At 28.4% G+C, this 26,715-nt stretch overlaps 2 protein-coding genes, 2 long non-coding RNA genes and 1 other non-coding gene across 5 annotated transcripts; 3 read left to right on the forward strand and 2 right to left on the reverse strand.

Annotated features, from left to right (window-relative positions):
- Positions 1-12,495: 12,495 nt before the first annotated feature.
- Positions 12,496-12,579, reverse strand: LOC125609717. The gene has a single exon (XR_007339866.1). It is a non-coding gene; the product is annotated as a small nucleolar RNA snoR114 (small nucleolar RNA).
- A 592-nt stretch (positions 12,580-13,171) lies between these two features.
- LOC106454865 (autophagy-related protein 9) lies at positions 13,172-18,141 on the reverse strand. The gene is given in 11 exon segments (XM_013896950.3): positions 13,172-13,496; positions 13,499-14,055; positions 14,144-14,246; positions 14,249-14,259; positions 14,351-14,421; positions 14,502-14,579; positions 14,683-14,887; positions 14,984-15,165; positions 15,239-15,461; positions 15,556-15,879; positions 16,171-18,141. Coding segments are annotated over 11 exon segments (2,589 nt in total). The 5' UTR covers positions 16,755-18,141; the 3' UTR covers positions 13,172-13,245.
- A 138-nt stretch (positions 18,142-18,279) lies between these two features.
- Positions 18,280-21,124, forward strand: LOC125609402. Its single transcript, XR_007339712.1, has 2 exons — positions 18,280-18,395; positions 19,142-21,124. It is a non-coding gene; the product is annotated as an uncharacterized LOC125609402 (long non-coding RNA).
- A 614-nt stretch (positions 21,125-21,738) lies between these two features.
- Positions 21,739-22,996, forward strand: LOC125609403 (defensin-like protein 147). The gene is made up of 2 exons (XM_048780824.1): positions 21,739-21,863; positions 22,601-22,996. The coding sequence occupies exons 1-2, from the start codon at positions 21,800-21,802 to the stop codon at positions 22,792-22,794; spliced, it is 258 nt and encodes an 85-aa protein (XP_048636781.1). The 5' UTR covers positions 21,739-21,799; the 3' UTR covers positions 22,795-22,996.
- A 2,128-nt stretch (positions 22,997-25,124) lies between these two features.
- On the forward strand, positions 25,125-26,326 carry LOC111215858. Its single transcript, XR_007339713.1, has 2 exons — positions 25,125-25,456; positions 26,189-26,326. It is a non-coding gene; the product is annotated as an uncharacterized LOC111215858 (long non-coding RNA).
- The last annotated feature ends 389 nt before the right edge of the window (positions 26,327-26,715 follow it).

The following is a 26,715-nucleotide window of genomic DNA, read 5'->3' on the forward strand; positions in this document are numbered from 1 at the left end:
TGCTATATATGGTGTTTTAAGAATTGATTGATTATCTGATGAACGTAAAAGTTAATTAGCATGACATTAATATATGGGATCAACATTCCTAAGATTGTTTTCAAATTTCAATGGCTGTTTTAGCTTAAAAGAGTTTTTCTATATAAAATAAAATGGAGTTGGCATGGCTATTATTACCATCGCGACATTACAAAGATTGTTTCCACCAGTGCGTCTCTTTGTGCCAGCCTCACCAAGTTTCACAACGTTCGCTGTGGCAAACCCGTGTGTCACTAGAACCACTTTGAAAACAATCAAACCGTCAATATCAATCAAGGATCATATTTTTTTGGCAGTGGAATGACATACAGCTTTAACTTATGGACTAGGTTGCACGGGGACGTTGAGTTAGTGCCGTCTCACCTACCGGGTTCATCCGCCGGGGGGGGGGGGGGGGGGGGGGGGGGGGGGGGGGGGGGGACGGATACGGGGCACAGGTACTCCTGGAAACGTCCCCATACGTCTCGAGTAATGCATGGACGGCAAGAACTTAAATGGGGCCGGATCGGTGAGACAACCGAGACGTCTCGGAAACGTTTCAGCCATGTCCTTGATTTTTTGCTCGAAATACGGAAGTCCACCCGCATCGCAAGAAACATATCCGTCATCATTTTGATATGTGACACTAGCCTCATATGTCAGCTCGATGTTGTCTTTACTCTCGTCAATATCCAACTCCATGAAAAGCTTTGCCTCATCGTATTTAACCTTTATCCTTCTCGTCCTTGCATGGAAGTAATTTTTTTGCCAAACACCGTCCTTTCCCTTGCTCCACGGCACCCTCCCAAGATCACTCAACACCTCCCACAGAAACACCATCTTCACATTAACTATCCAGAACCAGACAAAGTTAGCAATGGTATGTTGAAAGCAAATATCATTGCAATTCTTTAACATTTTACTGCAAAAAGAAATACACCCTACAACGATTGATGCACCCACACCATTAGTCCATTACAACGATTGATGCACCCACACATGCAGCCTCAAAACCAAAAATCCTACATGGATAATGGTAGCGTAACACTGTAAATAAGCAGATATATAATTCCACCTCAGATCGACTTCACACCCGATTAAATCCAATTTAATTGTATCCAACTGCTTCATTACTCGCTATATTTTTACAATCCATCACGCTTAGGTAATCCAACTCAATAAATACACTATCCACTATCCACTTGCACTCTTAACTCGTAAGTCTTTATTTCATGTTCCTGCTAGGACGAATCTGCCAATAATTGACTTCAGTTCCTGCATTTATTCTTCATTTAAACTTTAGCAGCAACCCTCCCTTCGGATAGAAAACCGTCACATTATAAACTTTTCATTAAATTTTTCACCCGTAGTTGCAAAAAAATTCCCCAAAAAGTGTGCGACAACGATTGTTTGTTTCTAATATTCTCCTAATTTGTTCAACTTTATGTTTTCTAGCTAGTTCACTTTTGATTTTTTTACCATCACAGAAGTTGGAAGTACAAAAACAATATGGAAATAAAATACCCTTTTTTGCTGAAAACTATGATTTGATTAGTATTGAAAGCGGACACGAGCATGCGGGGGAGACAAAAATAATAATAATTTGTTTTTTTTTGATCAACTATAATAATTTTTTTTGTCCATTAAAAGTGATTGATGTTTGACCTCAACGTCCAAGTGCATACCCCTTTTGAGCATATACATAAATACACCCACAGCCCATATTTGTAGTTATGCAGTGACATATTTGAATGACAACATAATCCATCCACATTCTCCGAAGGGTTACTGTTTTGTTTATTAGAAATTGTTTTAATGTAATCATCTTACACAGCCCATATTTGTAGTTACTCTAATTGTAACCAATTAAAAAAATATGTGAAAATCATTTCTGCCAGTTTACTTTAAAGATGAGAATTAAAAAATGGGAGTAAAATTTCTCTAGATTTGTATGAAGCCAAAAAAGTTTAGGCTAACTATTCTTTCCATCTCATTTTCACTTTCTTCACATTTTCCATCCATTATACATTTTCTTCTTTTTTTCCATTGTAAATTTCATTAACACAAATTTGAACTAGCAACGGAGATGGAATACTAAGCAGGAAGACAACATAAAGCACAACCAAAGAGAACAAAGATCTTCCAACAACCTAAAACTTAAACCACAAACCACGCAGAAAATCAACAAGAACTGAACATAAAAGATCAAGTAAAAACCAAAATAAAAGAGAACTTGAATCTCTTACTTAACCGTCATCCCAAATAAAACGGACCAATTCGGTGAAGCCATAAGTTCAATTCAGCCCGCCAACAACTTTTACAAAGAAATCAAGAAACGAGTTCTCAAAACCTTAGGAACATAGGAAATACACGAGAGAACTGTTATCTCCGGGACACAATTGGCAGCAGAGGTTGAGCTAAACACACAACCTTGTTAGGACATTTTCATAAATGTATATACTTAAACAAAATTAGTAGTTAGTTTGTTAGGACATTTTCAAAACAATGAATTTATGGCAATTTCAGAAAACAAACTATATTTTATACAATGTTATTTAGGATACATAGGCCATATAGTACCCTATATTCATAGATGCATTCAGTTTCAGCAAATTAAAATGGTTTTCTGGAAACACTAGTTTTCGTCTCTCTATATGTTTCAGTTCCCCCTCTCCCCCCCCCCCCCCCCCCCCCCCTCCCCCCCCCCCCCCCCCCCCCCCCCCCCCCCCCCCCCCCCCCCCCCCCCCCCCCCCCCCCCCCCCCCCCCCCCTCAAAAAAAATCTATATACTTAAAAGATTGCATACAATCATTTAAAATTGGACCGAGGGTTTGTGGCCATTAGAATGTAGCTAATTTAGTAATCTGACTTGTACCCAACTTGAAATTAAGATATAATATCTATACGGCACATTTAATATTAAAAGCTTTGAACAATCTGTTTAATTCCCTTATTTTAATTTTCAATTATACGGACACTTATTAATGTCCGACCTGACCTTGCTTATTGCCAGAGCCGTGCTTACTTAAGTAAATATAAGCATTGGCCTATGGCATCTATATTTTTCTAAAAGAGTTTTAAAGCATTTCTTATCATTGGTTTCATTTGATAAGATCTTCTATAAAACAGCTATTAAAACAAACTCTCGTTAATAGTTTTATGGGTACGCAAAAAATGAGTTTGGAATGAAAACATGGCCTCTTTTAGAAACCAGACAAAATATGGAACCAGTTGTTGTTTCCTATAAAAATGTGTAAATAACTAAAAAAAAAGATTTTTCTCTATACATTTTAGATTAAAACGATTGTTTCTTTGATTCTCTTACACTACACTACAATAAATTTTATTATTGTCACATTGTTCATAAGTTTTTCTCTTTCTATGGTTTCTGGCAGGTGGCAGCTGTTAGTGTTCAAACTGCCTCTGCATATTGAGAAAGTCAAATGTAAATTCCATAAAAGATTATTATTCTTGTAGGCGAATAGTTTTATTTTATAGAAAATACCTCAACATGCATGTGATTCAATGTCCCCACTAAATTTAGGATAACTATGGTTAAACTTAGAGTCCGGTGACTGCGGATTTGATAATATCAGCGGGACGAAATTAAAGTGCGGTACAGTACAATTGCGGTTCATGCGGTTTGTGAGATAAGTGTGATTTTGAAAAAATAAGCGGTGTGGATAATGTTTGATTGGTGAAAAGATATTTTTCTGTATTGTAAAAAAATTGATTTTTAATAATAACAAGCACTATGAAATATATAATATAATTAACTAATTTAAAATAATAATAATAAATATAGTTTTAAATTAAATAGTTTGTTTGGTGTTAATTTGTAATATTTTATTATTTATAAAATTTAAATAGAAAATGTCATTTGAAACTAAAATATAATTTAATATTTGCTAATGTAATGCAATAGCAGCAATGTGAACATAATTACATGGAATCAACCATGTGAAATAATATTACTGTTTATTAGTTATTGCTAAAATAATTTGTCTATGAAATTTTTATAGAATAAATTTTATTACAGTATAATTAGGATATATGGTATATGTGTCTTTGTGTTCGTTTAAAAGTCCAAAATGTATAGTAGATTATTTTATCATGCATTTTTTACGGTTAAAATAAAAATTATACTACGGATGTGTGCGTTATTTAAGAAAATGCACCTATTTGCATGCATGTGCGGTTTTCAATTGCGTATTGTTTGTTGTGAAGTATGGGAAACCGTGCGTGGTTTTTGATGATTTTTTTAATGAAAAACGCAAAATAAAGAAGCAAATACATAATTGGTGTTACCAGTGCGTTTAGGTGCACTGTTACAAATCCGTCCCGTCCCGCTAACACCATTCATTACCTTAGTTGATTAAATTTTGATTAGTACAGTAATTAAGAAGTAATCAATATTTATTCCTGGTGTAAAATACTAATGACAGGTCAAGTTGGTAAAGGTAAGAAAAAAATGTTATGATCAATATAGCGTGGTCCCATTTTAATAATTACTCCCCCTTCTGTTTTATATGCAAGAATATTATTTAAAAGATTTAATGAAATTTTATTTATTTTAATTTTAATATTAATTATAAAATGCATTAATCTTATAGATAGTTTTATTTATCTAAAATATTATTGGCTGGATCGATGTAATTAGTAAAAATATAAATACTTTTTAATCAGTGTGAAAATATAAAAGTAACACTCTTCATGAAACGGAGAAAATAAATATCAAATGAATATTTGAAATGTGTCCTAATTAAAAACAAAGTTAACCATATGAATATTTGCTATATATATAACAATGTATTAAGCCATATTTTTTCTTTGTATAAAAAAATAATCATTAAAATGAAAAATAAATTCACGCAAATATTAAAATAAGATATTTTAGGGTCTCAACTTTTCTAAAACATAAATCAAACAGAAATTTGTTATACTTTTGGCAACTGTACTTATCATACTTATTAAGATCATTGTACTAAAGTTAATTTAAACAATTATGTTTGAAAATAGGGAGTTTTGAAAATAATATAAAACTAGGTAATTTTTCCTAGCTCATGCACGGGTATAAATGCTTTTGAAGTAAATATACTACTCTCTCTGTTTTTAAAAGATGCATATTCTAGATTTTTCACATATATTAAGAAAACTCATTAAATATGCATTGTTTTTTGTGAATAACAATTTTCTATAACTTTTAGCCAATAGAAATTTAATAAACACCATTAATTTTTTTGAAACTTACAATTTTTCATAAAATCATACATTGAAAAGGTAAAAAATGTATCTTTTTAAAACAAATTTTTTTTCCAGAACATACATCTTTTAAGAACGGAGGGAGTATAATATTTGATTGATATTTACTTTTAAATTTAAATTAATTTATAATTTGTAAGCATCATTTATATTTATAATATTATATTACTTTAATAATACATATGGTTTTATATATGTTATATTTAATCGGCTTTGTTGTTTTTACAGTCAATTTAGTCATCATTTGCATAATTTGGAATGCATCTCTGAATTCAACTATAATATTTTTTATTCTAAATATATTAAAATTTTAATTAATTTCTTATTTGCATTTAGGTGGTTATTGTCTTAAATATATAAATATATTTTATGAATATTATGTATAACTTCAACTATTTTGTGCTTAGACTAAAATAAAATAAAATTAACTACAGTATCTGATTCCAATTTACATCAATTAATATAACGATAATATTCTGAAGTCTCATGCATATATATATAAATTTTAGAAAAGAACTAAATTGTAACAGTTGTTTAATATTTTATTTTCATTTTTATATGTTTTGAGTTGTTCTATGATTTATATTTATAAAATAAATTACTATTCTTATAAAATTATATATTCTTATTTTAGTTAAATCTATGATTTTATATATAAGTTAGATTAGTCGAATCACGCATGTTGTGAGTATATTGAGTTATTGTTATTCTTTCAAATTCAGATGATATATTTTTATTTTTATTATAATCAAGTCAAATCAAATCAAATCAATTTTATTTATCGTTTAAACGTGCATGTATTTTCATAATATTTATCAAATTATATATTGATGTTTTTAAAAATAAATTATAAAAGAAAGTGATGCTCAATAGGAAGTTACATACATAATTAGGTGATACATTTCTGGAAGCTCATGAACACATATTAATATTTATAATAATAAAAATATTCTATAAATTCTAAATAACTTTATGCCTTTGATTTATTGAATGGAACCCAAAATTTATTTAAATTAATATTGAAAATGAGAATTCAGATTTGCTTTGGTATTTTGATTATAGTTATATTAAGTTCCACAAACATAAAATTTAAAAGAAAATTTAATATTAAGAAAACAAATAACTTTAATAATGATAAAATATAATATATCTATTTTGCAACTATTTGATTTTTTTTTGTTTTCAATATCTCTTAAAAATAAGCAGTACACAAAATTGTAATTTTATTTGAAAATAATATTATATAAGTAAAATATAATTTATCGATATTGTTTTTGATGTAATTGGAAGCTATTATAGTCAACAAAATATATGAAAAATAAATAAATCACTTCAATAATACTAATTATAAACTATTTTTAGTCAATTAAACATATATCAATTTATGTTTCTCAATTATTTTGTGTAATCTTCTAAGAAAATAGTTAGATATATAAAAATACTTCTATTAGTTTGAATTTTTTTTTGTATTGTTTAAAATTATGTTTTGAAAGAAATGTTATTTCTTTTTCTAATATCAAGATTATCCGTGTAAATGTTTTTAATAAAATCACATTATATACAAATTTATGTTTTTCATCTACAAAAATATAGATATAAATAAAGTATTTTATTACTTCAAAACTATATTTTGTTTTATTTAAAAATATTTTTTAAATGTAATATTACTACTTTGTGAACTTTCTTTTTTTTTGAAATCATATTATATATACATATATTTTCGTTTTCAATTTTTTTTGAACTTTATAAAAATATTTTTTTTTATTATATGTATATGTTTTTGGAAATTTTTTAAAAGGAAACTAAATAAAAAAAATAATAGTGTTTAATATTTTTAAGGGTATCAGTGTAATCAACCATCGTGAGAGTTAATATGAGAGCGACACATAGTAAACTGACTTCTCAAATAATATTATAGAGATTTGAAATCAACTACAAACATAACCTCTTTTTGTCAACTATATTTTGTCATTTTCCTTTTATACAATTCTTAGTTTTTCCTAATATTTAGAAAAATGTCAAAACCCACAAACATCATAAACATTTTTTCTTATTTATACAGTGTCACTATTATCAATTTGTCCAACCACTATAAACAATCAATTTGGAGTTTTAAAGCTCAAACAGTAAACTTTCATCTATTTTCTTCTTACTTTACACCAACAAAACTTCATTTCCTCTTATTCCCTCTCTACTTTCATTTTGAAAACTCTCATAATTATTCTTTATTATGGAACATCAAACCATCTTTTAGTTTTTTTGATTCGAAGTTTGGACAGTAAAAGAATTTGAAAACGAGCATACACCGGAAAATTTAACTATGTACATGATTTCGTCCTTATTCAGATTTGGGTAGTGACATCAGACTTCCACGTCTGTCTACCCTTATCCGTAGATTTGTACTACAGTCTATTTATCAATATGCACATGATGGTTTTCCAATTGACCAAATTTGTTTTTTTTTTTTTTTGCACCACAAACTTCACTAGAAGTCTACTAATTTAGCTTTAAAAAGAACACAAAAATTGGTAGATTTACAAAACAAAATCTACGTAGAGGAAGGTAGTTTTTCATTTGACCAAACTTTTGAGTTTTTACAACTTGATCAAACTTTGATTTTTTTTTCTTGTGGATACCACATGAAGTCCACTCTACAAAAATATGTTAATTTTGTGTGTTGACTAAAATATAAAAGATTGATAAAAAAATTTAATTAAAATGTAGATTTCATGTGATGTCACCGAATCTTATAAATGAGATTAATTGAGATTTTGATCAAACACAAAACTAACATGTCGGGTTGAAAGTAAACCTCAATTAAAACTTATACCGTTGAAAACTTCCAATGAAGTCTACTCGTTAAAAATCAAACTTGGTCAATGGCAAAATTAATCTCTTAACAAAGTTTAAAAATGTAAATTACAGATGAAGTTTGCTCTAGAAAAGTTAAAAACTGAGTGAATTACGTTTAATTGAAATCATAGTGGATTTAACTTTTTGGTTAACAAATATATGTTCAAATAAATTTGATTGCTTACAAAAATTATAATATCATATAAGTGAAATAAAACTAAAAATGAATACTGTGTCTAAAGTTTGTACATCAAAATAGTAATTTACAAAAAAAAATCTTATGATGATAATTATTACAAATAAAATTAAATAATATGTTTCTAGAGTGTTTTATTATTCATAGTTTTGATGGCTCGAATCAAGTCTTCTAATGACGCATGCTAATAAGATCTCCAAAAAAGATAAAATAACTTTAAGATGATTAAAATTATAAAAGACATGATCTTAAAAAAAAAACTATAAAGTCACATTTTAGTCAATTTAATTTGAAATATATTTTAAAATTATCATTTAGTAGAAGTCTATTAACCTTGAATTTTACAATATACATTTAAAATCTACAGATCTAATTTTACATTTTTGGTAGGGAGATGAACGCCTAGGAAAATAATATCTGGAAAATAAGATAAAACTGTGAGAAAAACATGAGACATATATTTAAATTATATTTTAGTAGACTTTTTTTGGACAACATAATTTTATTATCCTGATGAAGTCTGTTTAAAATTTATGGTTTAATAAACTTCATTTAAAATCTACCAGCTTGAATCTATAAACTTCATGAGAAGTCTACTGTATCATATAATTTTCATATCTGTAAAATATTTATCTTTAAAAACGTAAAATAATTTTAGATCTCAAAAAATCCAAAATAGTTTTTTAAGCTAAAATAATACCAAAACAAAAACATAGAGTTTTAATATGTACACATTTCATAATTCATATCTACAGATTTATATATTACATTTTTGGGAGGAGAAATGAAAATCATGTAAGAATACACTTACAAAAAAAGACAAAATTATAAGAAAAAACATAATACAAAATCACAAAAAATCTAAAATCATATTTTAGTAGATTATGAAGCCTAAATGACATTTTTTACGAAAAACATAATACATGTTAATCATTTTTGTAGATTATGAAAAACATAATACATGTTAATCATTTTTTTAATATGTTTGAAAAGTGTCTAAATGACATTTTTTACGAAGTAAAGGGAATATAAATTTTGTTTTCTACTGTTGCTGCTAGTGTCTTATATCTTTATATGTATTTATATGCTTTTAATTGGGTTTTAGTTTTCGAGATACTTTATCTTTTTCTACGGACTATATATGTTTACTAAATATTTTTTTGTGGGTTTTCTTTTTTTTCGTATATGCATTTATTTATTTTTCTTACACATTAAAATTAGCCGGCAACAATAAAAAAATTCCAAATGACGGTTATAGTAAATTATTTATTTTGTTTGAAAACTAAATCAATGTAAAAATTAACAGAATATAATAAGATAATAATATAAATGGTAGATTAATAATTATATAAATATCTGTGCAGATAATTAAAATGATGGATCAACATATAATTTTAGTATAGTTTGCTTTATAATTTTAATACTTATTTCTAATTTTATTTATTTGCATAAAAGTCTTAGTCTTGTTTGGTTGTTTGCTGTCATTCATTTAGAATACAAAACTGGATAAAATATAATAATAAAATAATAAATTAGAACAAAAAATTATAATAAAATATAGAAAGAGCTGCATGCAGAAAAATCTCTGTTATAAAAAAAAAACTGTCCTCTAGCACATGAGGAAAAAAATGTTGGTATGACGCAGAGGGGCCCATACATGTCCAACTTTTTATTTTATTTTTCTTTCACTTTACTTATAAATACAAGTACTCTTCATTTCATTATTTCACAAACCAAGATTACTTTCTATTCGGTAAATGTTTTACTTTCGTTTAATTTAAAACTTTAAAATGTGTTATATATATATATATGTTTAATTAACTTTTCATTTTCTTCAGGTTATCTCATACAATTGCATCCACTAAGCAATTAAAAAAAACAGGTACGTTTTTATTTTGTTTCTTCAATAATTTATGAAACTTTTGATTTGTTAAAAGTAAGTTAATATTTATATTCAATAACACTAAGTAAAAATCAACTTCTTATTTTCATGTACTATATAACATGTGCATTTACTTTAATCAACTGTTTAATTTGATATGTATAATATATATGTTTAATTAATTTATAAATGTTATAGATATTTCATGTATTATTTGCTTATATATATATATGAATTAAAATGTTATAATTAATTGTTTTAAAATGAAATAGTAAATATATTTTTTCTTTCTTATATGTACTATAACACATGCATGTATTTTAATATTATGTTTAACTAGTTTTTTTTATTTTTCAGTTTGTCTCTTATACCTAAAATTATTATAATAATACAAATAATTATGGTTCATAATTAATTTATTTAGCGAATTATAAAAAATAAGATGTAGATATAAGTTGAAATTTATACTGAATAATATTATGTTAAAAACTTACTTTTTGTAAAATGTAGTATATACATAATACTAAAACTAATACAAATAATTAATAAAGATTTGTACTTTTTATATTTAATTTATAAAATTATTTTCAACATTTGGTCAAATATACCTATTCGAGAAATTAACTTAATTATTGTCGGCAAAAAAATATTAGATCTATATTTGTTCCGCTTGATCTGCATTGTAGGTTTGATTGTAGGTTTGATCTACATGCCGTTTGAAGCTAAAGTATACTAGTATACTATAATATGTTTCGGAAAGATCTAAGAATATTCGTTTCATTCAAGGCGTTTTATCCGTTAAAAGTTGAAAGTTGAAAGCAAGAGAAAGTGAATAAGTGCATGCATCTTCATTTACAGCACGTGTCTATTAACTTTGTCATGACTTAGTCATCAGTCGCATATATAGAAGTGAAAAAGTATACTAAAAACGAAACAAATCTGAAGAAAATAAATTAATAAATGAAACATGATAGTATATGCAAAAGAGGGCGGCGTGAAGTGTTCCGTAAAGCAACAAATTCTGAATCATTAGTTTGTTGTTCTTCTGTATCGTCAATCAATCCTATTGTTTATAGTTAACGCATCTCTAACGACTCTTATTTGTTTTTTCTAACAGACTTTTTTCTATAAAAGTTTAATGTAAAAAAATATTTGCGACCTGATTAATTAAAGTTAGCGAGATAACATTTCCTCCTCCCACTGATTTTTTTTATATGGAGAATGGGCTCTTACTGATTTTTTGGATAGAAGTCAAAAAGTATTTCTTCAGTTTGCAAATACTTCATATGAATTTCAGTTAAAGCTAAAGAAGTAAAAGCAAGAAAAAACACACGGGGCTAAGGTCAAAAATGTTACCTTAAAATTATAAGCTTTTGAGGTTTGACCAGCGATACCTAAACATGACTCTAAGATTGATTATAATCTTTCTCCTTGGTTCACAATTGCTTTACTGATCTGGATCAGTAGAGATATTATGTAGATTAGGTACGCGCAATTGGTAGATATATTATTTTATAGTTTGTGATCTTTCTTTCTTTGCTTAAAGCACATTTTTGATATGGTATATTCCGAAGGAATAGCATATTTGTACCCATTTTGGGAATTATAGGCATATCCGTAAAATTGTAATTTTCGACAAAGTATTTCGTCTGGTTGACCCAGAAGATCGATTCTTTAGTAGTTCCTCGTTCACAAATTGGTTTACTATTTGGACCACTAGGGATTGTAAACCAGGACCGAGATTTGAGATATCTAAACCTAAGAATATCAAACTTTTTGGAACTATGGACCATTTTGTGCATCAAGCACTGCCTTGGAAGTATATAATAACTGTTAATATTAAGAATAATATATGTTTAGAAGTATCATGTAAAAAATATGTATCAAGCAAACTAACAAATATCATGTGAATTACAAGTAACAACAGTTAATATTTAAGAATATATAAGTATATATTTGTTAAATGGAAGGGGGTAAAGTTTGAGAAAATTATAATTTAGTGACTAAAGTAGCTAATGATACACTGAAAATTTTACACATTATGTGATAATATGTAGAAAAGAAAATGTGCTGATTAAATTGCACCATTTTTTCATTCTTTTTCTTGGTAATGTGCTGATCTACATGTGCCCCAATTATTAGTGGTGTGTGTTAAGCCAATAATCCGTTGTTTTATACTTTTATAAAATTATCGATTATCGAAGGTATAACGGCGCTTTTGTTGTGCATCGATATGATGCAATTTTATTCGTATTTTACTCACAAAAACGTTTAACATAAAGAAGGAGCTCAGAGAGGCAATCACATCCGATTAATCAGAGAATTGCGATGGACCCAACCATTTCTAAGGCCAAATAACATCACAGCTCAATACTGCACCAGCCGGGAATCGAAACCGGGTCTGTACTGTGGCAGGGTACTATTCTACCACTAGACCACTGGTGCTTTTGAATGTTACACAAATAAACATATAATTGAACTAAAAAGTTTAAATCTCAACAAGTAAGACATGACTATCTTTAAACTTCAAACCCACCATTTGGAACTATGATTAAAATTTAAAGAACTTTTATATACATACACAAGGGACAATAAATAATTGCATTTAATGTTATCTTGAAATATAAAGAAAATTAAAAAAAAATAGTTATTATTAACCACAATTTTGGTAAGTCCAGAGAAAACTTTTAACAAGTACTCCCTCCATTTTTTAATATAAGTCGTTTTACAGCTATGCACGTAGATTAAGAAAACCATTAATTTTTTATATTTTCTAAACAAAAGCATCATTAATTATTTACCTAACCACAATTCAACCAATAGAAAAATAGAAGATATATTACCATTGGTCATACAACATTAATTATTAATAAATTTTACATTGAAAACCAAAAACGACATATAATTTGGAACAAAAAAGTTTCTCTAAAACGACTTATATTAAAAAACGGAGGGAGTATCTCTTTATCTTCCTTCAACACCATTAAAAGAAAAAGAAAAAACAACTTTGAATCCAAAAACTTCACTGTTGTTGTTCACCCTAATGTGGTGCTTGATGTTGAAGTTTCATGAGGTCTTGAGCTATATACATCATCAAAATGGAGATCAATCACAGCTTCAATGTCATCATCTTCATCATCCATAAATGTAGTTCTAGACAACTTTCTTCTCGCATTCTCCTCCCAATACAAATCTTCTTCAATGCCTCTTCCGTCTCATGAGCTGTCTAACAAGTTTCTCGTTGTGTAAGGGTTTATGAAATCAAGTGGTTCGATGAAGCTATTAACGTTGCGGGAAGTGTTGCACCGTTGTGAGAACGGTCATCTCTTCCCCACCAATGTCTCCTACCATCTAAAGGATCATGATGATTCCCATAGTTTTCTTCTCCTTCAGGTTGGTGATGATGGCGCAGAATTCTCTCCGAGAAGAGCTGACCTGATGTGCTTGCTTTCATGTCTTCGCCACGGACTCCCAAGTTAGGAGGCCAACAATCATCCGCAGAGTTTTGATTTGTAATCAAGATCGGTTGGTGATTGGTTCTGTTGTGAGGTTGGCAAGTATAGTACCAGTCAAGAAGATAAGGATGGTTCCTCTGGTCTGAATCAATCAGCCACATGGAATCAACGTGATTGCGTCGATTTCTTGGAATGTCTCTGTATATAACGATGTTGTTATTATCTGTAAGACCAGGACGATGGATATGGGCTTCTCACCACGAACTAGTAGGAGAAGATGAGTGTCTTGTGTTTATTTCTTGAAGCTTTTGGTCCCTGAAAGTTCTGAGGTTTGACAGAAACTGCTTCTCTAGAGAATTTGATTCCCATGTAGGAAAACTACTCTGGAAACTGCAATACATATAGGAACACTTCATTGTTTAGAGAGAGAAGCAGTAAAACATTGAGTTTGGATATATATTTCAAATGATGGTCAAACCTCAAGAATGACTTCTCCATTTTCCCCTGAGAGCCTCTCTGCTCACGAGATACATTACGGCTACGCGGTCAACCATATTTAGTATTCCCATGGTTCTCGAATCAAAAGCATTAAAGCTGCAAGCATAACCCCAAGAGATTAACAAGTGTTTTTGCAAGGAAAGAGAAAACCATTTTTTATGTTAGAAGAACCAATCATGGACCTTACCTATAAACATTGCCTACACCTTCAATATCAACTGTGAAGTTTCTGATGAACTGCAGTATATCATCAACTCGCTGCAAAGTGAACTCATAACGCGTTATAACTTTTCACTAGTGATGTGGTATACACTAACGCAAATGACGAGATACTATACCTTTGGCACAACAAACATCAGCAAAAACGGTGTGATGAAAATCGAAGCCATCTCCTCCAGCAACATCATTCCAGTATACTACAATTGATAAATATCCATCAAGAACTTTGAATCATGCCATAAGATCATTAGAGCATCAAAGTTACTGGGAGAAAAGAAGTTAAACATGTAAACAACGAACCTGAAACAGAGTCTTTAACTCCAAACGGACATCATCTTTGTTTTCCTTACCACGCCACCTCTTAGGCATATAGTGAGTGTGTTGTACCACGAAAGTCATAGTTTTTACTGGGTCAAGGACCAAAATTTCATCTGAAACAGCAGCTCGACTAATGGCTGTAATAGTTCCGAACACAACAGCATACCATAACAAATTCATAATAAATTGCGACCGCATATCTACACAAGAAGTCAGAAAAAAACTTTAAAAACTCAAAATGATGTATCTACTAAAATCCTTTTTGAATCATTAAGGTTTTCTTACATGATCCTCCAGAAGAGATTCTTCCAGAAACGCAATGATGATTACCACAGCAGAAAAACTTCTAGACACAAACGAGACGAACTTTGCAACAATGGAGATGATATGAGAGGGGAACTGATTTAGATACTCAGAAGCATGTTCTGCACTGTTGTTAATCCGATACTTGAATAAATGGTCAACCTGTTGTAGAAACAAACAGTTTATACAAGACAACAATATTCCTGAGATCGATGAAAGTAACTAACTAAACTACCTCATTGAACTCCCTGAAGAGCCACCTAGACAAATTGGACTATCTTCGGGAAGAAGCAGTACTTGGATGATTGTAGAACTGCTCAGCATGCCTTAAGAACAGATACACCAACATAAAGATGACAAGATACGATGACAGCAGAAGCATTGCAACCCCAACCGCAAACAGCTGTTTTTTCAGCATTGTGGGATTTGAAACAAAGTCCCTTCTAACACGAATATTGCTGCAGAATCAAAACACCTGAATTAGAAAAAAAAACGGACAATACTCAGCATGTGGAAGGTTAGATCAAAGAATAGCATGGAAGGATAGCAAACCAGTTAAACATGCTCTGCAAAATGCACCAGTTCAGGGTCCACTCAAGGGTTTTTGCCAACAAAAGGTGGTGATGTTGTGTCCCATCTGGGGCAGATTTGACTAATGGACCAGCACCAGGGATCCAATGGGAGATTGGGAAAGAAAGTAAACCTTTGTTGACCATTCCAATCAAGTAGTTTTCTTTCCGCATGAGGTGCATAACAATCTCATGAGCTGAAAGATCCTTAACTACACAAAGGCGCTGTGAGCTTTGTAACTGAACAAAGTTTTCAAGGACTGTTTACCATGGCATAGTAAGGACCTCGTTGTCTGTGACATGGAGACTGCAAATTGACAAAACACAATAAGAAAAATAGGTTATGGTCTAAAAATGTTGGTTTGGTCTAACTAATTACTCCATCTGTTTCGATTTAGTTGTAGAGTAAATTTTTCATTCCAAAATAAATGTCATTTTATAATTTTAATGCAAAATTTGTTGGCTTTATATTCCAATCTATTTTTCTATTGGTTGAAATGTGGTTAGGTGATGTAAATATACAAAATTAAACATTTTCTTAATTTGTGTCTCAAATCTAAAACGACAATAAAAATGAAACAAATGGAGCATAACTTACCTGTTGTAGTAAAAGTGACTGAAGTCCAGAGTATCCTTCAACTGAGCGAAGAACCTTAAGAAGCAGAAGAGCCAGTAGATAGAGAAGATAGCCAAATATCCAACGATGATAGCCGTTGTGAGCGTGAAAGGGGACAAAGGGTGCTCATGGATAGCTTCTTTGACAAGATCACATGGCTTAGTCCAAGATTCAACCGCATCCATTCCACATTTTGCATCCTTAAGACCACGCCAATCCACATACAGCAAGAAAAACCCAGAGAAGCATATGATGAAGCCAAGGCTTAGAAGCTCAACAGCCCACTTGACGATGATACACCAGAGGCCTTTGTATCTGTAGTAGCTGTAGAGCCGCTCGAAGAAGAGATCCAAATCAGTAATGGGTTGAACAGTTAAGCTCTCTCCGTTGAGAAGCCCTGACGGACTCTCGCTGCCGGGACTTGGTATTACTCCACCGTAGTTAGACAGCTCAATCTCGTGTGACGCATTGTCAAGCAATCCAGTAGTCAAAGAAGAGGACGGTTCAGTGCGTCGCCATTTGAAAAAGTTGAATACATTTGGAGCCTTTTGCCATGTACTCATCATTTGCAAAGACTGACGATTGTCCAACAGAGCCAGTCCATTCCTGTTTTACCACGTGGGGGTATTAAGAGCGTAGTGCCTCAGGAGAATGCAACTACAAATCATACATCAAACATTAAAGGCATAAAGCATCCATAATACAAAAAAGGTGCCAATGTTGGGAGCTAGAATCAGACACAATGAAAATAAATGAGGCACAAAGGCAGATCAGATCCTTAGAAGCACATACAAACTTAACAGTTTCCTACTCAAACAAACAATATTCAACATGGTAATTTGTGAGTTGAGGCATAACTTGCTAAAGACATGTTTTTAATTACTGTTTACCACCATAATAGATATAAAGTACACACGGTGTGTAACACACCTAACCTTTTCCTACTCAGATTACGATTCATCAATTGAAACATATCCTTTTTTATTCAACATGCAGGATCTAAGGACAATGCAGCACATGCTTAGCAATATGAGAAAACACTCAAACATAGAATAGAGAGTAATCTATACTCAACCGAGAGAGGACGAAACAGGGTTTTCGCAAACAAACAATACTCCTTGATCAAACCCAATTCCCTTAAACCAAAGGAAGAAGAGTGATTCAGTAATTGAAACGTCAAGCCTCAACGGCCAAACCCATAACCTATTTACCTAACAGGATCAACTCCTCCAAGCCACAAAGTTTCCAACTTTATCTAATAAGTAGAAAAAAAAAGATCAAAACTTTACTAACGACCCAGGAAAGGAAACGACACAGAGAGAGAGACGTGAAAAGCGAAGTTGAGCTATCAGAACAAAAACTTACGCACAACTTGTTTGTTCAAGGCGGTGGAAATTCTATGGAAAGAGAAGAGCGAATTGATCGATGGAGAAGAAGAGAAGAAGAGAAGAATGAAATTGGGTTTGCGTGGAGGAAGAGAGGAGTGAATAAAATATTGATCCTTTATACTTGGACGACTTGTTTTCGATTATGGGCTTTCTTCTTCTTCTACTTCTTCTTCTTGCTTGCCGATACTCTTTACCAAAGCAAAATCAACTTTGTAATTTCTTACTCTTTTCTGACGACACGATTAAATTTATTACTTTGTAGGTTTTTTTATTTTTTATTGTGATATATTAAAAACAATTTAAATGATTTATCTGATGGGCTAGTTGTTTTTTAGTAGGCTATCGGCCCAGTTCTGTAAATCAAACCGCAACAAAATGATCGTTGAATTCTTTTTGATTAAATTTTATAGCTCAATTTTTGTCTCCCAACAATTACAGTACACAATTTTTCAAACTACCATAAAATAGCAATTTTTTACAATATTAAAAATAATAGTTTTACGCATATGACATTTACCATTCTATTTATTTATAGAAACATAAGTGAACGAGTCTAAATCTTTCACGTATTAGATGAGCAAAAAAATGGAAATTTTGGAAATTTTTCAAAATTAGATTCGGTTAAAGCGGAACATAATAAAGTGAATTGCTTAAATTAGCTATTTTAGCTATATATATGCATGTTACCAAAACAAAAAAATACATCACCTTTCCTTTTAGAGTTTAAAATCATTATCAATTCACTTCTGTCATATATGATGAATCAAACCCCCCAACTCTCGTTTACAGTTTTTACTATCTTCATCATTCTTGTGCTAGGTTTGTATTTATATTTTAAGTTTATCTTAACATTTACATATACTCGTTATAAAATAAACTGATCATGAATAATATGATTTTGATATTTTTAAAATATCATTCAGGCTGTATTTTGTAAAATACATCATAATTTATATAGTGTAGAAGTTGTTATTTCAAGTATCTCTTTTATGTAAATTTCATAACATACATAAAAGCTAGAAAACCAAGTTTAGAGGTTTTTGTATAAATATATATGGTCTTCATAATTTATGAAGATCTATAATATAGAAATGGTTCCACATATTTCCACTTTTTATCATCTATCTTTCAGTTTTTTTCAAAACATATAAATTTGGTAACATGTGTTTTTCATAACTATAAATGCCCTTTAAAGTAGATTTATAATATATATAATGTTATATTTGTTCATTTTTGTAGTAATATGTTACTTTTCCAAAAAATAAAATAATTTAAAACATATCCATATGTTATTCTCACTTTATCAGTAATATTCAGAAATTATTCAGAGTATATCTTCACCAAAGAAAACAAAATTTGCTGATTAAATCATATATATGCTCTTTTCTTCTTTACTTCAATCTCTATTTTTATATATTAGTAATGATTCTTAAAATAAAAAATTTTAATCATTTTTTTGAATAAATAAATTTTATATTTGTGTTAGAAAAGTTATTTTCCAGAGAAAGAGAAAATAAGTATTTTTTTTTATTTGACTACAAAATCTGATATTATATATTCAATAGGAACGATGGCAAGAAAAGGGCAAATTGTGTGATCAAATACAACTCCCTGTAAACAAAGATGGGTTGTGTGTTGATTCTGAATGCCAAAATAAGTGTCGCGAGTCAAAAGGACCGAAGGGGATGATTAAATGTTTTGGGTCAAAAGCCAAAAAATCTATGAATTGCTATTGCGGAATTCTTTGTTAACGTGCTGGTTAAGTATGGTGAATAAATATGATGCTTAACTATGATATCGTTGAAGTATTTTTTTTCTCTGTTTTTTTCCTGTACTAGAAAAACACTATAATATTTTTATTGGAAGCCTTATAAGAAAGTATTGAAATGTTTGTTTCGGATTTGTTGCATTATATATAATAAGGAATAACATAAATTTTAATCAAGACACAATGGTTTAGTATAATCAGTGAACTTTTATCTTTTTATTGTATTTAGTTAATTCCGGCCAATTGAACTTAATATCTTGTTCACTTACTTTTTCTATTTGGGCTAAAATAATATTACCGTCCACAAAAATAAGAATCTGAAAGTAAAAATTAACTTTCTGATTTTTTTTAAATATATCAATGACAAACCATTCTTTAAAATCCAACCCCAGTGAAAACATCGTACGTTACTGAAGGAAAGAAAAACAAGTGAAAAAAGAATAATTAATCTCCTAGACATTATTTGAGTAGTAATTTATCATATGTCATCACCAAAATGATTTTGAAAGAAAAATGATGACATGGAGTATAGCTAATTATGACAAGGATATTTACATTTAATGTTATTTATATTTTTAGTAAGTTTTTTAGAATAAGGTAATACCACATAAATATAAATAATTTAAAAATAAATAATATAATAAAAATTTAAAAATAATAATATTTTTTAAAAATCAAAATTTATATAATTCCGTTTTTATATTTTTATTATAAAAACAAATCGTCAAAATTTTATGAAGATTGTTTTTAAAATTAATTGTAATTTTTAATCCCACTACCATTAATTTCTTTTTAATATCTACAAATTTTAGAAGTATTATTTAGTTTAAATTTTTGAAAATTATACCTAACCAAAATTTCTCTCAAATTAATAGAATTTGATTTTGTATATTTTAACAAAGAAATAGATAAAAAGTATTTCCAAGATTGTAGTTTTAAATATATATACATATGCTATTAAATATATATTTTAAGTGATTTTTTTTTCTTAATTTTTACGTTATTAAATTCAAATTTAAAATGAAATATTGTATGAAAATAATATAATTTATAAATTAACAAATTATTTTAAATGATTTAAGGATTAAGACTTTTATTTTTGGTGGTGAAGGAAAACACTTAATTTTATAGTTAATGAAGAGATTATTATATATTATGGCATACCTATGAATTAAAAGATTCGTAAAAAATAACATTTGTGTAGACAACAAAGAGAAAAGTAATTTTACTAAAAATTATATTATAAACTTAATATACATAATCCACTCATAACGCAGACAAAACCTTTATTAGTTTCTATTAAGAACTTGAATAGATGTGTCGCAAGTTTCATAATACTTTTAAATTATATTGATATTATTATATTTATATCTTAACTGAATAATATTTAACTCTGACCCACTTAATATGTCATTCTCAAATGTAGAATTGTAACTTTTATTTTCGTGTTTCTTTTGTTAACATTTTATATATTTTTTGTGCACCAAGTTCCTATATATTTACAATTAGATATCATATATGCCGAATTTTTTTGAAAGTGGGACCCCATAAACTGGAGGCCCCATTCAAATGTTTTAAAATACTACATACAAGCTCGACTCTGGACTTGAGTTGCGTAAGACCGCAAACTAAGGTGTGTTTGATCTGTGTTTGATTGATCTGCACCCGACTAGCACATGATGTGTATATCTAACTGAGCAGTACTGCATTACCCGAGAGAGGCATATATACTGAAGACATCATTGATCCCACTATATTGCAAACTAGAACCCTCATATTCCAAATCATGCTACCTTTTCGTATGTTTTAGAAGATGAAGACAAATTATGTGAATACCGAAAAAGAAAGGAAATAAAATAAAAATAAATCACACAAAATAATAGTATATTTCATTTTTAACGAGAAACTGTATCTATGGAAAGAGAAGAATAAATTAGATGGAGAGAATACTTTTATCTTACATATAAAAAAGGAAAAGAATAAAATAGACGAAGATAATATTATTATTTTTACCCAGACATATTTTTTACATAGAGATTAATTAAACATCTCAATGTTTTATATCAAACTGCAACAAAATGATCTTTGAATTTTTTTTGATTAAATTTTATAGCTTAATTTTTGACTCCCAACAATTACAGTACACAATTTTTCAAACTACCATAAGATAGCAATTTTTTTACAATATTAAAAATAATTAGTTTACGCATATGACATTTACCATTATATTTATTTATAGAAACATAAGTGAACGAGTCTAAAGCTTTCACGTATTAGATGAGCAAGAAAAATAGAAATTTTTCAAAATTAGATTCGGTTAAAGCGGAACATAATAAAGTGAATTGCTTAAATTAGCTATTTTAGCTATATATATATATTCATGTTACCAAAACAGAAAAATACATCACCTTTCCTTTTAGAGTTTAAAATCATTATCAATTCACTTCTGTCATATATGATGAAGAAAACCCCTCAACTCTCGTTTACAGTCTTTACTATCTTCATCATTCTTGTGTTAGGTTTGTATTTATAATTTAAGTTTATCTTAACATTTACATATACTCGTTATAACATAAACTAATCTTGAATAATGTGATTTTGATATTTTTAAAATATCATTCAGGCTATATTTTGTAAAATACATCATAATTTATATAGTGTAGAAGTTGTTATTTCAAGTATCTCTTTTATGTAAATTTCATAACATACATAAAAGCTAGAAAACCAAGTTTAGAGGTTTTTGTATAAATATATATGGTCTTCATAATTTATGAAGATCAATAATATAGAAATGGTTCCACATATTTCCACTTTTTATCATCTATCTTTCAGTTTTTTTTTAAAACATATAAATTTGATAACATGTGTTTTTCATAACTATAAATGCCCTTTTAAGGTGATTTATAATATATATAACGTTATATTTGTACATTTTTGTAGTAATATGTTACTTTTCCAAAAAAGAAAATAATTAAAAACATATTCATATGTTATTCTCACTTTATCAGTAATATTCAGAAATTATTCAGAGTAGAAAAAAAACTTTGCTGATTAAATCATACATATGCTCTTTTTTTCGTTACTTCAATCTCTATTTTTATATATTAGTAATGATTCTTAAAATAAAAATTTATAATCAGTTTTTTTAATAAATAAATTTTATATTTGTGTTAAAAAAGTTATTTTCCAGAAAAAAAGAGAAAATAAGTTTTTTTTTTCTATTTGACTACAAAGTCTGATATTTTATATTCAATAGGAACGATGGCAAATGCAAAAGAAAAGGGCAAATTGTGTGATCAAATACAACTCCCTGTAAACAAAGATGGGTTGTGTGTTGATTCTGAATGCCAAAATAAATGTCGCGAGGCAAAAGGACCGAAGGGGTTGAGTAAATGTTTTGGGTCAAAAGCCAAAAAGTCTATGAATTGCTATTGCGGAATTCTTTGTTAACGTGCTGGTTAAGTATGGTGAATAAATATGATGCTCAACCATGATAGCTTTGAAGTATTTTTTTTTATTTTTCTCTGTTTTTTTTTCCTGTACTAGAAAAACACTATAATATTTTTATTGGAAGCCTTATAATAAAGTATTGAAATGTTTGTTTCGGATTTGTTGCATTATTTATAATAATGAATAACATAAATTTTAATCAAGACACAATGGTTAGTATAATCAGTGAACTTTTATCTTTTTATTGTATTTAGTTAATTCCGGCCAATTGAACTTAATATCTTGTTCACTTATTTTTTCTATTTGGGCTAAAATAATATTACCGTCCACAAAAAAAAGAATCTGAAAGTGAAATTAACTTTCTGATTTTTTTTTAAATATATCAATGACAAACCATTCTTTAAAATCCGACCCAGTGAAAACGTCGTATGTTACTAAAGGAAAGAAAGACAAATGAAAAAAAAGAATAATTAATTCCCTAGACATTATTTGAGAAGTAATTTATCATATGTCATCACCAAAATGATTTTAAAAGAAAAATGATAACATGGACTATAACTAATTATGACATGGATATTTACATTTAATGTTATTTATATTTTTAGTAAGTTTTTTAGAATAAGGTAATACCTCATAAATATAACTAATTTAAAAATATAATTTAATAAAAATTCAAAAATAATAATAATTGTTTTTTAAAAAATCGAAATTTATATAATTCTGTTTATATATTTTTATTACAAAAACAAAACGTCAAAATTAAAGGCAGATTTAAAAAAAAATAATAATTGTAATTTTTAATCCCACTACCATTAATTTCTTTTTAATATCTAAAAATTTTAGAAATATTCTTTAGTTTTAATTTTTGATAATTATACCTAACCAAAATTTCTCTCAATTTAATAGAATTTGATTTAGTATATTTTAACAAAAAAAAATAGATAAAAAGTCTTTCCAAGATTGTAGTTTTAAATATATATACATATATTATTAAATATATATTTTAAATGATTTTTTTTCTTAATTATTACGTTATTAAATTCAAATTTAAAATGAAATATTGTATGAAAATTAATTTTATAAATTAAAAAATTTTATAAATGATTTAAGGTTTAAGACTTTTTTTTTTGGGTGGTGAAGGAAAACACTTAGTTTAATAGTTAATGAAGAGATTATTATATATTATAGCATACCTATGAATTAAAAGATTCGTAAAAAATAACATTTGTGTAGACAACAAAGAGAAAAGTAATTTTACTAAAAATTATATTATAAACTTAATATACATAATCCACTCATGACGCAGACAAAACCTTTATTAGTTTCTATTAATAACTTGAATAGATGTGTCGCAAGTTTCATAATACTTTTTAATTTTATTGATATTATTATATTTATATCTTAACTGAATAATATTTAACTCTGACCCACTTAATATGTCATTCTCAAATATAGAATTGCAACTTTTAATTTCGTGTTTCTTTTGTTAACATTTTATTTTATTTTTGTGCACCACGTTCCTATATATTTACAATTAGATATTATATATGCCGAATGTTTTTGGAAGTGGGACCCCATAAACTGGAGGCCCCATTCAAATGTTTTAAAATACTACATACAAGCTCGACTCTGGACTTGAGTTGCGTAAGACCGCAAACTAAGGTGTGTTTGATCTGTGTTTGATTGATCTGCACCCGACTAGCACATGATGTGTATATCTAACTGAGCAGTACTGCATTACCCGACAGAGGCATATATACTGAAGACATCATTGATCCCACTATATTGCAAACTAGAACCTTCATATTCCAAACAAAGGATAACTAAAAAAAAGTAATGGATTGGGTCGAGGTACCGGTCTAGGCTAAAATGACTAGTTGGTTTTTATTTTTTAATGTGTGAGGCCATTGAACGTTATTTTTTAATCATGCTACCTTTTCGTATGTTTTAGAAGATGAAGACAAATTATGTGAATACCGGAAAAGAAAGGAAATAAAATAAAAATAAATCACAAAAAATAATAGTATATTCTATTTTTAGCGAGAAACTATATCTATGGAAAGAGAAAAATAAATTAGATGAAGAAAATACTTTTACCTTACATATAAAAAAGGAAAAAAATAAAATAGACGAAGATAATATTATCATTTTTACCCAGACATATTTTTTACATAGAGATTAATTAAACATCTCAATGTTTTATATCAAACTGTAACAAAATGATCTTTGAATTTTTTTTGATTAAATTTTATAGCTCAATTTTTGACTCCCAACCATTACAGTACACAATTTTTCAAACTACCATAAGATAGCAATTTTTTTACAATATTAAAAATAATTAGTTTACGCATATGACATTTACCATTATATTTATTTATAGAAACATAAGTGAACGAGTCTAAAGCTTTCACGTATTAGATGAGCAAGAAAAATGGAAATTTTTCAAAATTAGATTCGGTTAAAGCGGAACATAATAAAGTGAATTGCTTAAATTAGCTATTTTAGCTATATATATATATATTCATGTTACCAAAACAGAAAAATACATCACCTTTCCTTTTAGAGTTTAAAATCATTATCAATTCACTTCTGTCATATACGATGAAGAAAACCCCTCAACTCTCGTTTACAGTCTTTACTATCTTCATCATTCTTGTGTTAGGTTTGTATTTATAATTTAAGTTTATCTTAACATTTACATATACTCGTTATAACATAAACTAATCTTGAATAATGTGATTTTGATATTTTTAAAATATCATTCAGGCTATATTTTGTAAAATACATCATAATTTATATAGTGTAGAAGTTGTTATTTCAAGTATCTCTTTTATGTAAATTTCATAACATACATAAAAGCTAGAAAACCAAGTTTAGAGGTTTTTGTATAAATATATATGGTCTTCATAATTTATGAAGATCTATAATATAGAAATGGTTCCACATATTTCCACTTTTTATCATCTATCTTTCAGTTTTTTTTTAAAACATATAGATTTGGTAACATGTGTTTTCATAACTATAAATGCCCTTTTAAGTAGATTTATAATATATATAATGTTATATTTGTACATTTTTGTAGTAATATGTTACTTTTCCAAAAAAGAAAATAATTAAAAACATATTCATATGTTATTCTCACTTTATCAGTAATATTCAGAAATTATTCAGAGTAGAAAAAAAACTTTGCTGATTAAATCATACATATGCTCTTTTTTTCGTTACTTCAATCTCTATTTTTATATATTAGTAATGATTCTTAAAATAAAAATTAATAATCAGTTTTTTTAATAAATAAATTTATATTTGTGTTAAAAAAGTTATTTTCCAGAGAAAGAGAAAATAAGTTTTTTTTTCTATTTGACTACAAAATCTGATATTTTATATTCAATAGGAACGATGGCAAATGCAAAAGAAAAGGGCAAATTGTGTGATCAAATACAACTCCCTGTAAACAAAGATGGGTTGTGTGTTGATTCTGAATGCCAAAATAAGTGTCGCGAGGCAAAAGGACCGAAGGGGTTGAGTAAATGTTTTGGGTCAAAAGCCAAAAAGTCTATGAATTGCTATTGCGGAATTCTTTGTTAACGTGCTGGTTAAGTATGGTTAATAAATATGATGCTCAACCATGATAGCTTTGAAGTATTTTTTTTTATTTTTCTCTGTTTTTTTTTCCTGTACTAGAAAAACACTATAATATTTTTATTGGAAGCCTTATAATAAAGTATTGAAATGTTTGTTTCGGATTTGTTGCATTATTTATAATAATGAATAACATAAATTTTAATCAAGACACAATGGTTAGTATAATCAGTGAACTTTTATCTTTTTATTGTATTTAGTTAATTCTGGCCAATTGAACTTAATATCTTGTTCACTTATTTTTTCTATTTGGGCTAAAATAATATTACCGTCCACAAA

Source organism: Brassica napus, chromosome A5, assembly GCF_020379485.1.
Source record: "Brassica napus cultivar Da-Ae chromosome A5, Da-Ae, whole genome shotgun sequence".
Lineage (NCBI taxonomy): Eukaryota > Viridiplantae > Streptophyta > Magnoliopsida > Brassicales > Brassicaceae > Brassica > Brassica napus.